At 53.3% G+C, this 13428-nt stretch overlaps 1 protein-coding gene across 1 annotated transcript in view; it reads right to left on the bottom strand.

The window, feature by feature from the left end:
- The window catches only part of EHD3 (EH domain containing 3), a 30414-nt gene extending 17432 nt beyond the window's left edge, over positions 1-12982 (bottom strand). Inside the window, exons 1-2 of the mRNA XM_004451077.5 lie at positions 12236-12982; positions 3332-3508 (exon numbers count right to left, since the gene is read on the bottom strand). Coding sequence (XP_004451134.1) covers positions 3332-3508; positions 12236-12462 — 404 coding nt within the window. The 5' untranslated portion in view covers positions 12463-12982. The remainder of the gene's footprint in view (positions 1-3331; positions 3509-12235) is intronic.
- Between the last annotated feature and the right edge of the window lie 446 nt (positions 12983-13428).

Genomic DNA, 13428 nt, shown 5'->3' with positions numbered 1-13428 from the left:
AACCATGGGCAGAGGGTCTCACTCCTGGCTGGCTTGAAATGCAGAGTTCCAGGCTCCAGATCAGACTCAGTCCCAGCAATGGCTCCCAGGAGCCTGTACTTCGAGGAAGCTCCCTGGGAGAGCCTGAGGCTTGCAAAGCCCTGCTGCCGGCGACATCAAGATGTCCAGACCTTGGCCCCTGGCCCCAGGAACACAGTCTGCTGGAGAAGAGAGGGCATGTTCACAGGACTTGCACTCTAAGGGGGGGTCAGATGAAGGGCTCAGGGGATCCGAGGTGGAGAGACAGGCTTCAGGGGTGGCATCCTGGAGGAGAGGAGCTAGCAGTTGTCTCAATCCCTCTCCAATTGACCCAGTCTTCCTTGTCCTCCAGCAGGTCACCTTGCTTCCTACTTAGAAAAATGGAGGCCAGTGTCCATGAATTCCACCAAATGTTGTTGTTTTATCTTTCCATAAATGTAATCGTTTACATTGTCCTCACTTTCTTTCTTCAAGTCTGGGAGCAGAGCTGTGGCTTCTTCCCCAAGGCTAACTGCATCCCTTCCCCTTGATTGTGCTTTGGGACCATCTTCTCAGAGACCTGCTCCATCAATTACCAATTATCCTCTTGCTTTCTGACAACACCTCCCATCATTACTTCCCTGACCTCTTTTTGGCATATGTGATTGTCACCCTCCATCACCTCATGCTCTTGGCTCTCCTCCTGCCTCCCTGGCCAAGCACTGTTGTGTCCTCTAGACCCTCATCATTTGATATCCATGTCAAAGGTCAACTTGTCCACAAAGGGCTCTCAGCAGGTCGCCTGCATCACTCTTCTGCCTGGTGGTGTCACTGGCTCTCCTGAGCCATCCGCTGGCCTGGAGTCAGCGCCACCCCCACAGGGCTGAGCCCAGGGCCTGCAGGTACCTCATGTCTGTTGAAATAAAACATGAATCCTATTCCTTAGCAAGGCACCTGGGAAGCACAAATGACCATCAGCTAGGCCCCCTTTCTTTCCCTATCGAAGCTGCCTCTCCAGACCAGTTTCTGAGACAGGCGTCCTGGAAATGCAGGACCTTGCCAGGTCTGCGTCATCAGGCTACATGTTTTATTCACTAAAATCACAGCTTTAAAGAGAGAGTCCAGACTGCTTAACAGACTCACCTTAAATGTTTTTGTTATTCTCTTCATAACACTTTCTATATATTTTTTTGATTTTTTTTATAAAAGAAAATACATGTACAAAGTATTAAAGGAACAGTTCAGTAAGAGATACAATGAAATATAAAGGTCTCTCCCCCCACCCCCATCCTTTTTGGCCCTCAATTCTACTCCGTAGATATAGCCATCCTGAGCAATTACAAGTAATCACTAGATAGGCTTCTCTCTCTCTCTCTCTCCAATTTTCTTTATGTAACATTTGCAAGAAGAGATTAGGGCACAGAGAATTTTCAATTTGCATGTTATCATTTTACAGATGAAGATAATAAGGTTCAAAGAAGTTAAGTGTCTTTAAAGAAGGTAAACTGCCCCGCTCCCCTCCATCACCCAAGCACAAGTACTTCCCAGTTTCAATACTTTTAAAAATGGAGACAGCAAGATTTGCTGGGTTTGATCACTGACCTAAGGGTCTTGAGCTCTCAGGAATGCCCCAGGCATATGATGGTGATGATAGAAGTTCTGTTAGCATAATGGACCACATGCTATTCCATAAGATACAATATAGGATTATTATCATTATAAGCACTATTACTTCAAAATGGGGTTAACCACCAAGCCCATACTCATCTCTTCCAATGACCCCAATAACCTCTTTTATGCACCCAGCTTTTCTCTCCTCTACCTTCAGATAGGCTCATGCTCTTTGGCTGACTTACAATCACTGCAAATTCACGGTGTCTAAAATCAGATTCACCACACTCACCCTTCATTCGTTCCCCCAGCGGTTCACTCTCTAGCCCGCCCCCTCCACTTGTGCGTTTCAGCGTCTTGGGCCCATGCCTTCCCCTCCACCCTGGTCTGGACCCCCTCACTCAGCGTCAGGTATCAGAGCCACTCCCCAATGTCAGGACCACCTTTCTCAGTGCACCTTAACACCACTCCCACCTAATCATCTTATACTGACTTCATGGCGTGGCTCCCTGGAAAAACCAAGCCAAAGCTTGGAGGCTTCCTGAACTGCCAGCCCAATTTCCCAGGATTTTCCAAGATGACCCCTTCCCTGCCTCACTGCTTTGGGAGCACACTCTGCCCACCTGCAGTTTCACACTTTAGTTATGCAGTCCCCTCCTTGTCCCTGTTTCAGAGTGTTGTTGACTCTCAATGTTATCAAAGAAAAGACAGAGACAAGTTCATAGTTTTAGAAAAAAAATATTGCCCAGAATAAGAGATGCTAACAATACTTTGAGCAGTGAGCCTCAACTTCTACATCTGAAAAAAAAAAAATGAGAAGGGTGGATGTCCATTTTCTTCATGGAATGTGGGAAATCAAATGAAACCAGACCTGGTAAAACCACTATACTCTCTAATATCACCTATCTTCATTTTGATTATTATGTACCAGGTACAAAGTGTTTCCTGTGCATTATTATACTCATTTTTCCTTCAGCTCCTTGGAGGAAGATATTACTATACCCTGTTTTACAGATGGGAAAACTGAGACAGAGGTATTAGGTAACTTGTCCATGAGCCACAGTGCTAGAGGCAAGATTTGAACCCAAAGCCTGTACTCTATCATTATCCTAAATACCTCCCACCAGAAAAAGTCATTTAAAAAATTGTCCCGTGCAATACACATGCAAAACAAGTATAACAAGTGTGATTGGGAGATCAGCCTGCAGATTAAGTGAGAAAAAGAATAACGTGAAAGCTCAGATCAGCTTGCCAAGCATTCCAGGTGTTTGCAGGCTTGAACTCGCCTCTAGGTCACACAGTGAGTTTAATGAGATGGTCAGTAATGAAACCCAGGGCTTCAAGTACAAACAGCATCCAGGAATAGGAAAGAACCCTCCTCTACCTCCTTCTACCAGATGCAAATCCTGACCATGGCATTTGCAAATGCTAGACCTACAAAGAGTAGCCTGTGTACATTTATTTGTGGGGGAATGTGATCTTACCGTTTGCTGCACTACTCTCTCTCCTTGAGGAGACGGGATCAGCCCAGTGTTTGCAGCTCCCACGTACTTTAAACTGACTCAGCTAAGTTCCCAGCAAGAAAGGGTCAAAGAGACTCTTGGTAGTGAAAAGGCAATGAGCATCCCAAGCCCTTATTCCTGTCCTATCACAAAATCATACCCGACACTCCAAGGAAAAGAAAAGAGAGCACCCCAAGGTGCGGCACCCCCTCCACACTCACCTGTTCAAGAAGGCGTTGCCAAAGGCATTGAGTTTCCTGAAGGGCTTCTTGGGATCCACCACCAGGGCGTTTCCGGGAATGATTCCCTCCACCTCTCCCTGCATCACCGCAATGAAGGAGTCAGTGGTTGGCTCGGGGCCGATCCGCATACCTGGGAAATCCTGTTCCAGCAGGTACCTGGAGAAAGAAGCATGGCCATAACACAGGGCTTCTGCTCTTAGTGCCACACTACACGTCTGCTATAAGGTAGACGAGAGGCAGGTCAGAGGGGAGAGACAGTGGGGCAGGGTGGAGCTGGTAGACCCCAGAAGACATGTACTTAATCTAATCCATCCTGTGAGGATACACCTCTTGTAGGTAGGCCCTTTAGATTAGATTTGGTTGAGAGAGCTTCCTTTTGATTAGCTCACTTCAGTAGGGCAGGAAACAGGGTGGGTCTTAATCCTTTTACTGGGGTCCTCACAGAAAAAAGCTGCAGAGACAGAGAAGAAGCCAGAAGCTGAGAGAGAAGCTGGAATTGAGGCTGAGAGGAAGCCACTTTAGCCAGAAGCTGAAAGACATGAGGCCCGGAGGAGAGGGGAGAGGGGAGAGATGAGCGGACCCCACCATGTGCCTGATCACCCACAACTGAGCTCAGAGAGAAGCCTCTTTAGATGAGGCCCCATGGGCCTGATTGCCCACGGCTGCAACTTGGTGAGACAGCATCTCTTGATGATGCCTTGATTTGGATGCTTTCACAGCCTCAGAACTGTAAGCTTTTAACCTGATAAATTCCCATCATAAAAGCCAACCCATTTCTGGTAAATTGATCCCAGCAGCTTTTAGCAAACTAAAACAGGCAGGTTCAAAGTAATGCAATTTCACGATGAGGAGAGATGAGCAGGAATCCAGAGAACTTTGTAAAGGAGGTGGGATTTCAGCTGAACTTAAAATACTAACTCCATTCTTGGTTTTTTCCCCCTCCCTGAATCAGTTAAGAAAACAATTTAAACAGCAAAAACAAAGTTTGGGCTCAGAAATAAAGCAAACTGGTTGAAAATAATTCTGCAGTGTATTGCCAACACCATAACTGAAGGCAACCTGCTAAAGTACATGGCATACAGCCATAGTTTTTATAGAATTATACCAGCCATGGACTCTATGACATTTCTTAGGTCACTATTTATCTGGTTAGTTATTTAACATAAAAATAGCTAGCATATGATTCAAAAGAGAGCATGCACTCCCCTGCCCACCACGTCAAGTACCTAACAAGGCAGGAGGAGGGTGAGCGCACAGCTCACCTGAACTTCTGGCTCCTGGCCTGAGGCAGCAAGTGCCTCTCTTGGCATCCTTCAGGCCTGGGCAATGTGAAGCCAAGGCTCCCTGCCCCTCTCCCAGAATGCACTCCAGAGCCCTGAGAAGTCAAGAGCGGTGAGCCAGGGAATGGAGAAAACAGTTTTAAGGACAGCCGAGCCCTTCAGGAGCTCAGCGCAACTTTAAGTCAGAACTGCCTTGGGTTGGGACTGGCAGGGGACAGTCCAGGGGCACTGGAGCTCTCCTCGGTCAGGGGTCGGGAGTTCCAGCTGCACATACAAGCCACCTGCAGAGCTTTGTCAAGTGGAACCTGGGCCCAAATCCCAGAGGTTCTGGCCCACTTGGACTGGGGTGGGGGTCTCGGCAACTCGTACTTTCTAGAAGTCTCCCAGTTGATGCTCCTGTGCAGCCAGGGTTGAGAACATTGTTCTAGACAAATCCTTTCACTTTACTGAAAATAACCACTGATACTCAACAGCATTTCTACATACCACACACTAGACTAGGCACGTCACAGCAGGAAACTGAGGCTGTGCTAAGGGCCTTTGTCAGGGTGAAACAGCCCGTAGCAGAACCAGAACCCAAACCCATATCAGTCTAACAGCAAATCCTTCACTCTGAAACTGTCTTCTGCACTGAGGAAATTACTGCCAAGAGAGCCAGTCAAGGCTAATGTCGGGGCAGAGGCCCCACCCAGAGCCCTTTGGCACCCACACCACCCCAGGGTGGGGGCCTGGGGTGATGCCCCACTCTGCTGAACAGGGTAGTGGCCAGGAGACTCATGGGACTTCCCCCCGGCTCATCTACACTCACGTGTGCCTTCTAGAAGTGTTCTGAGCTGTTAATTGACTCCAGCCTACAAGGGCAGTTTAGGCTGGGTTGCTACAGGCTCCCTCCCCAAGGGGCCCGCAGAGATGCTGCAGCCCAGGAGGACACCGCGGCACGGTGCAGCCGAGGCATATGTCACCGCCTGGAGCTGCGTCACCACACTCAGGAGGGTTTAGGTTTAGGTTCCTGGGGAAGCCTCTTAGCTCCCACCAGGACTGGGGTACGAGGACAGGATTTCCCGTGGTCAGAAGATCCCCTTGAAAGCCAGCACTTGGGTCGTGATGCCAATAAATTACAGCCACGGCCCCCCTGGAGAGCCCTTCCTGCCTTCTCAAAGCACCCTTTCCTCCAGGGCCCCAATGGAGGGGCAGGGAGTCCCCGTGGACCTGGTTTGAATCCTGGCTTTTCTGACCACAAGGGACAGGCCTCCGCAAACCTCGGCACCTTCTCCTCTAACCTGGGGAACGGCAATGGCTCAGCTCTGTCTCTGAATTGTACCAGGCGTTGTTAACTTTCCTTGAATTGTCACGTTTTGTCTTCATGACCCTGATGGGAGCACCAGGATCCTCACCATAAAATGGGCGTAAGGAAAGTCATGAGGGTGGAATTAGTTATAGACGTTCAGCTCTGAAAACGATTGTGGCACCTAGATCATCATCCCACTGTAGAGAGGAGGAAACAAAGGCTAACTGACTTGTCACAGGAAGTAGCAGGGCTGAGCTCAGCGCCACACTTGCGTTTGGCAGTTCGTGCCCCTAACCCACCGCCCCTTAGGTCTCCCCTGGCCAGGAAATGCAGCCACCTCCAGGGACAGGACAAAAGGGCCCTTCATGGGGCAGAGAGGGGCGGGTGGGACAAGAAGGCTGCAAGGGAAAACAGTTTGGCAAGAGGCTCGCCAGGAGCTGGGCCTTGGGGAAAGGCTAGTTTGGGGAGCCCACAGACCCAGGAACGGACCCGTCTCCATAAATGTCAGCCCTTGGGTTCACAGTTTGGCCTCACTGAGAGGGGTGTGGCATGCAAAGGCTGCTGCTATCAGGTACAGAACAGGCTTCTGGCTCATCCCTAGAAGGACATCCTGGGGACCTAAGAGCAGTAGGGCCAGGCACCCCCTAGGAAGCAAGGTTTCACAAGACGCGGCGCTGGGGCTTGGGAAGCCCCATCCACGCTCGCCTCTGCACAGGAGCCCCTGACCCAGTGAGGCCTGGGACGCAAAGCTCTAGGGAGGCCCCGCAGAAGGTGTGGCTAGTGTGGCCTCTGGGCAGGAGGGGACATCACCAAAGGCTCCAGGGACAGCTAAACAGAGAGGGGTGGCAAGAAACCGGGCAGAGGCAGCCTGGAGAACGCCTGGCCTGGGCAGGGCCGAACAGCAGTGCTGACGTGCTTTCCCACACAGCGTCGCAAACGCCAACCCGGAGAGGAACATGGCGTGCTCAGCAGATGAACAGAGGCGGCTTCCTGGGAAGGGCCGGGGCCAAGCAAGGGCCTTGTGGCCACGCCTGCTGCCCTGCCCGCTCAGCCAAAGCCACATGACCCCAAGGCTTGCTGACCACTCACGGGTCTGAAGAAACAGAATCTCGCCGAGGCCGCCAGTGAGGCCAGGCAGCAAGTCTGGCCGAGTAGAGGACCCGGGCTGGGTAAATCCTCAGGGACATGTGGGTACGGCTGGCAGCACCGGGTGCCCACGTAACAAAGCCCCCAGTGTGTCCAGAAAGGAAAATCTATTGAGAAATCTCATGCACTGCTTCTGTATGGGACGTGATACAGATGGCCCCTGTTGCCGGGCAAAAATGTTCCCACAGCAGCAGGAGAAAAAGAGTCAATTCAACCACAGTGGGGGCAGCTGAGACGGGGCACGAACAAGAAGGGGCAGGTGGGCTGCGCAGCCCCCGCCCGGCTGCCCGGTCTGGGGCCCTGACTGGATGCCTCCCACCAGCCCTGTGGAGGGCAGCACTGCTCAGCTCTGCAGCTGAGGAACGCGGGGCCCAGGCTGCCCAAGCTCGGGGCCAAATGAACGTATTTAGAGACGCAAAGAGCTGGAAAGATGGGCACGCCCCCCTCCCTGCCATGCAGGGCAGAATAAATGCAAACTAGGCCACAAACCAGGGGGCGGCAAGTCTGGCACACTTCTGATTTCCCCCATGAGGATGCTTTGCTTCATATTTGTCTTATGAAAAGTATCTCACACGGTTTTCCTCATGTTTTTTTTTAATATGTGCCTTGCTTTACTGGTGATGAAAGTACCCAGCTGGTCTGGAGCCAGGAATCACAGCCCAGTCTGCCCCCAAACCGCCTCCACCGACCTGCTCTGAGGCGGAGCCCACGGGGTGAGCGGAGGGAGACGCTGGGCCCACAGGCGCTGCCCGGGCTGGGCTCGGAGCCTCAGCTCAGCCGGGAACACGCCTTCGTGGGTGGCTGCTTGGTCACAGATGGGACCTTGGGTGAGACCAAGAGCCCGCTGCCTCAATTTCCCTGATTTGCAAACTACCCCAGAGGGATAGAGTGAAGTTATTTTTGAGATCACGTACAAGAGTTTTGGAAAAGGAGCCAGAGAAAGTGGCTACACCAAGCATCTGCCCATATCGGCACCGACAATAATTAGAGAAAATGAACACCTCCCTGCTGCCTGTTAGTGCCCCCCACATTTCTACTAGCCTCCAAAATCCAGTTCGGACGCCTCCTCCATGAAGACTTACCTGATTCATTCCCACCTCAACCGCAAACCAGATGTACTCACCCTCTTTCCCCCAGGCCCAGAGCTCTTAATATGCATATCCTTTAGGCGCACAGTAGAGCACATATTACTTTCTGCCTTTTGTTTATAGTTAATCATATTATATGTCTATCTCTGCGTAAGTTGGTCTCTCTAAGCCTCTGTACCTCAGCTTTAAAGGATTCACGATAATAATAATAATAGTTTCTCTACCCATCTCACAGGGCTCCAATGACACCATAAAGTCCCCCACAGTCAGAGTGAGGGAGTGGACGGGAGATATTCAACGGCCGAGCTGAGATAGGAGGCAGCTCTGTGCCCCCGCGGGCAGCCGCCAGTGTCCCTGGCACACAGTCGCCTCAGCTGCAGTTTAGGTTTAGGGAGTCCAGGGATGAACTGATTCCCGCACAAAGAAGAATCCATTGGCCAGACTCACAGGGTTCTCGAAAGCCCCCCAATGCCTGAGCCCAGCCTGTGGCAGGGCCAGCCTGCCCCGTCCACTGCCCGGGACGGTCACAGACGTCAGCCCTTCACCCACACCACACACCTCCCCTTGCCCTCGATCCCGGCCACGGCTGCGGCCAGGCCCTCCTCGGTCTCCCCCAGCCTCATGCTGGAGAATCGCGCTAGGAGGAGGGCAGGGAATAAGCCAGCCCCAGGGAGAGTGCCTGGACCATGACCAGGTCTGGAGACGCATTCTTTCCCCTCCGAATTCTGGTACTAAGCCTATGCGGTGGTTACTTCTGTTCACACATTATGGATAAGGAAATCGGGGTGTGGAAAGTTCCAGAAAGATGCCACCACTGAGGGTTAGGCGATGTGACTTTATCTCGACCTTCCTCACAAGGGCGCTTGGTCAGGGCGTGGTGGAAGCTGGAATGTGCTGACCCAGCCGGTGTTCACTGGTGGACTTCGGCCCGCGCAGACGTAGCCCTTTCCCCTGAGGCCCTCTGAGTGCTTTCCTGAGTGCTGGCCTTCAAGGCAGGGGCGCGCCAGACCTGAGGGAGGGGACAATGCTCCCTTCAGCAATGGCCGGGCCAGAGCTGGGTGCTTTCATACCCAGCCGCTCTGAGAGATCCAGCAGAGCAGGGCCTGACAGAAAAGGGCACCCTTGGCCTCAGAGGGTGGGCGTGGACCGCGGTGTTGCAGGGACTGGGGCTGGCAGAGGCCAGGGGTCTAGCAGAATGGTGGCCGCCTTCCTCTAGCCCTTCAGCTTTCCAGGTGGTGTAACACCCGACATGAGGCCTGGGCGGTGGGCGGGCCAGGGTTGTGGTGAGAGACCCACAGGGAAATGCCGAGTCACCTTGGCGGGAGAAAACACAGAGTCCCCTGAACAAGTGGGGAGACCACCATCAGCCCCCCCACGCGCTCAGACCTCAAAGCCCGAGTCTCAGCCCACACCTCGCCGTGGAGACACAGGCAGCTTATGGCCTCAGCCCCACGCTCAGCTCCAGCCAGCTTCCCCGGCTCTGCCGCGGTCCAGCAAAGCCTCCCCTGTGGCCCCTGGGACCGTCCATGCCTCCCTCAATCTCTGGGGCAGTCAGCCTTCAGCTCCGCTATCTGCAGAAGAGAGGAGTCAGAGGGGGGGCAGCAAGATGAGTGACTGGGGGCCGAAAGGTCCAAGGGAGAAGCGATTGGAGGCCGGATGCCAGAGAGAGAAACAGCGGAGGGAGCAAAACAGCAGAGGCAGGAGGAGAGGCTGCCAGGCCGGACGGACACAGAGCTACTGTACTCCAAAGAGGCAGTCTGTGTTGGAGAGTGTGGCCGCCAGGCCAATTTATTGTTTATTTTATTACTCTGGGTTGCTGGGCGTTAGGCCAGGGAAGTTATTTCAGGCAGTGATCACAGCACATTAATTAGTTATTAGAAGAATGTCCTTTTCTGCCTGTTCTTCCTGAGACGAGAAATAGACCCCATAGTAAGCACATATAACTGGAAGGGGACGGACACTCAAGGGGCAAAAAGCCGAGGATGGAGGAAAGGAGAGGCAAGCCTTTGTTCTGAGGGCAGAGCCCTCCCAGGTTCAGGCCCAAGACCAAGATGAGGAGTGGTGAGCTGAGCTCAAGGAGCAGGGCTGGGAAGAGAGAAGAGGCCCCCTGAGCAGGGTCACAGGCCCCCTGAGGCCCCCAGTGGAGTCCTGTCCCCCCTGATGACAAGGGTATTATGCCCTCTTCCCCTTCTGGAAAGCAACTGGGAATACGACTCCATGCAAAACAACAACAAAAACTCTGCACCTTTGGCCTAGTAATTCCACTTCTGGAAATCTCTGGGAAACCAGTCCGATATGTGGAAAAATATTGTGCACAGAGATAGTCAGTGACTCTACAACAGCAACACCTCCGAAACAACCTAAAACATTCCAAAGAAGTAGACTGACTAAATGAATAATCACGTAGACATTCAGTGAAATATTATGCAGTTGTTAAAAATAACACTGACACTGTTTTGTTTTGTTTTTAATGACAGCGGGAAAACTCATGCTATAAGTAAAAAAGCCAGGATTCGAAATTATATGTCTGGCATAATCTCAAAGGTGTTGTAAAACAGCTAAAATTCTGGAAAGATGTATAAAAGTATTTAAAATGGTTTCTCCTTAGTCATGAAATTATGGGTGACTCTGTTTTCTTCAACCTTTTCTGTATTTTAAAAATAAAAAATAAAATTACTGTTCATTGAATTTAATTGGAAGGAAGAAAATGTCATTTGGTTCTGGAGGGCGCCACCGTGCTACAGCCTGCCGGGCCGCTCGCCACAGTGGGGAGCAGCTTCTGATGCCCCTACCAAATTCAGTTACTGACATGATGGGGAGGGAATACGCTTGTACTTGGATGATAAGGAAGAGCAGGGCCCTGCCTCTGCCGGCCTTCCTGTCTCCCCCAGATAAGGAATAATCTGGGGCAACCTGACTCTGCCACTTCCTCAGACACAGTTAACACCCAGAGATGACTCAGGGAAAGCTACGAGAGACCTCCTTGGAGGAAAGGTGCTCAAACCTGCCTGCGGCCCTGGGCTCCACCGCCAGGGACCCTACTTTTCCCCTCTTCTCCCGTTCTGCCAGCATCTCCTGGGAACCTCCTGAAGGTGAGGACCGGGCGAGGCCCTGGAGATGGCAAGGCCCGACTGCTGCTTTGTAAGTGCCCGTGTTCCCCGAAGGAGACGCTCCAAACCACGTGCCAGGAGTTATAACCAAGGCATGTCCAGAGAGCCCGGGAAGGCTGTGCATGGCAGGAGCTGCCTGGACATGTCCTGCGGTTTCCAGGGGTCATAAACCTGGCCAGGTAGAGGACAGAGAGTACAAAGAACACCGTGTACAGCGCCCAGGCAGCTCCAAAGTGCTTTAGGTAGAAATCGGTGTTTAATAAAATAAAGGACCTGAATTAGATCAGGGGCCTCACCTGAAAGTCCAGGGATGGTCCTTGATTCCCCCCGCCCCCCCCAACTGTGCACAAATATGGGATGCATGTGCATTTTTCTAAAGATAGGCTCCCCTTTTCCTAAGATTTCCAAAGGAGGTCCTGAGCAAGTGAAGAACCAATGGATTCATCTCTAAGGGCCCTTGCGGCTCTAACAAGCGAAGATGTCCAAACTAGGGCCATCAGCCCCAGCTTCTCAGCCTGGTTTGAACTTGGTGGGAAATCACGGAGCCTCTCAAAGCCGCCGAGTCCAAGGCTGTCTGCGCCACTAGAACCATCTCCATCAGGGGTTCTGTTCAGACACGACACACCAGCTGGTGCACGTCCTGCTCCCAAAGGCTTGTGTTAGAAGCTTGGTTTAGGGAGCGTTAGTACCTGAACAGCCCGTCACCTTTGAGCTCCCCTCACCAAACAAAGCACAGTGCTCTGCACGTTGTCGGTGCTCAAATATTCCTGAACGGAAGCAGGACAGCTCCTGCACTGCAGGCTTTTACAGGAAATTGCACACCCCTTGACTTTAGTGGGCCATGGGACCCCTTCCCCATCTAGAGGGGGCCTGCCTGCCTTGCAACAAGAAGACCCCCAGCCCCGCTTGACAGCTTGGCTAGGGCTGCCAAGGAGGCCAGCACTGAGCGGCGGCGGGGCGCCAGGGCTCACCTGATGAAGGTGGTCTTCCCCGTGGAGTACTGGCCCACCAGCAGGACCATGGGCTTGTTGTCGAAGTCGGCATCCTCCAGCGCAGGCGAGTGGAACTCGTGGAAGCGATAATGCTCCTCCAGGGGCAGGAGCTTGCTCTTGTAGAGTTTCTTGAGCCCCTCGCTCACCGTCTGGAAGACCTCGGGGTCCTTCCTCCGGCGGTCGTCGGAACCCAGCCAGCTGAACATCGCGGCCGCCGCTCGCCCCCGCGCGCAGCCCCGGCAGGAAGGCGCGGAGCCCCCGCGCCTGGCGCCCCTCGACGCCTCCGGGAAGGGTGCCCCGCAGAGCCGGCCGGCCGCGCTCCGAGCCGCGCCGCGCCTCACCCGAGCGCGGGGCTCAGCCGCACCATGGCCTGGGCGCGCGCCTCGCGGGGCCCTAGGGCGGCAGAGCCGCGCCGGGAACGCGCTCTTCTCTTGCTCCGGGGACGAAGCCCAGCTCCGGCTTCATCCAGCTTCCAAGACCGAGGGGAGGAAAACTAAGCGAAGCGGGCGGAGGAGGGAGGCAATCTTAGAAATTAAAGTCAAACCTGCAATTAAACTGCGGGTGCCTGCGTCCCGGATTTCTCTGCAGCCCTCTCCTGTTCTGCCCAGGGTGCAACGAGGGATGCTTGGGCTCCCTCCCGCGGAAGCAGGCGGCTAAGGGCAGGCGGCAGCCCCGCCCAGCGCGGACGGCTCAGCATCCGCAGCAGCATCCCGCCGCCCGAGGCGCGCGTTTAAATGCCAGCGCTGCAGGAAGCCGGCTTGCAGAGGAAGTCCCCCAGTACTGGCAAGGCAGGGCCGGCCCAACGGTCCCTTCCAGGAGAAGCTGAGCAGGGCGCCGCCATGTTTGTGGGCAGGTCTCCGCGGAGGACCCACGGCGGCCGCTGCTGCCTGGGAAGCGATGCTGAGCCGGGTGGGACGGGGCTGGTATTTCAGTCGCGGCCTCTGGAGATTTGGTAACAGCGCCCTCTTAGGGACAGCTGTGGAGGCAGAGACTGACGTCATCTTTCTCCCTGCTCTTGAATAGCCTTTTCTTTAGTTACAGAGTGCAAATCCTTAGAACAGGCACCCTGGTATATGGAATATTTGGGGGGGGGGGGGGGGGACATGGAAAGAAAAGGCCAATATCAAGTTTGATTAGATAGCAGAAACGGTCACTAATCAGGCTTCTAGGTC

This window comes from Dasypus novemcinctus, chromosome 17, assembly GCF_030445035.2.
Source record: "Dasypus novemcinctus isolate mDasNov1 chromosome 17, mDasNov1.1.hap2, whole genome shotgun sequence".
NCBI lineage: Eukaryota > Metazoa > Chordata > Mammalia > Cingulata > Dasypodidae > Dasypus > Dasypus novemcinctus.
The sequence above is the reverse complement of the archived record's forward strand: the minus strand, read 5'-3'. Positions and strand labels throughout refer to the sequence as shown.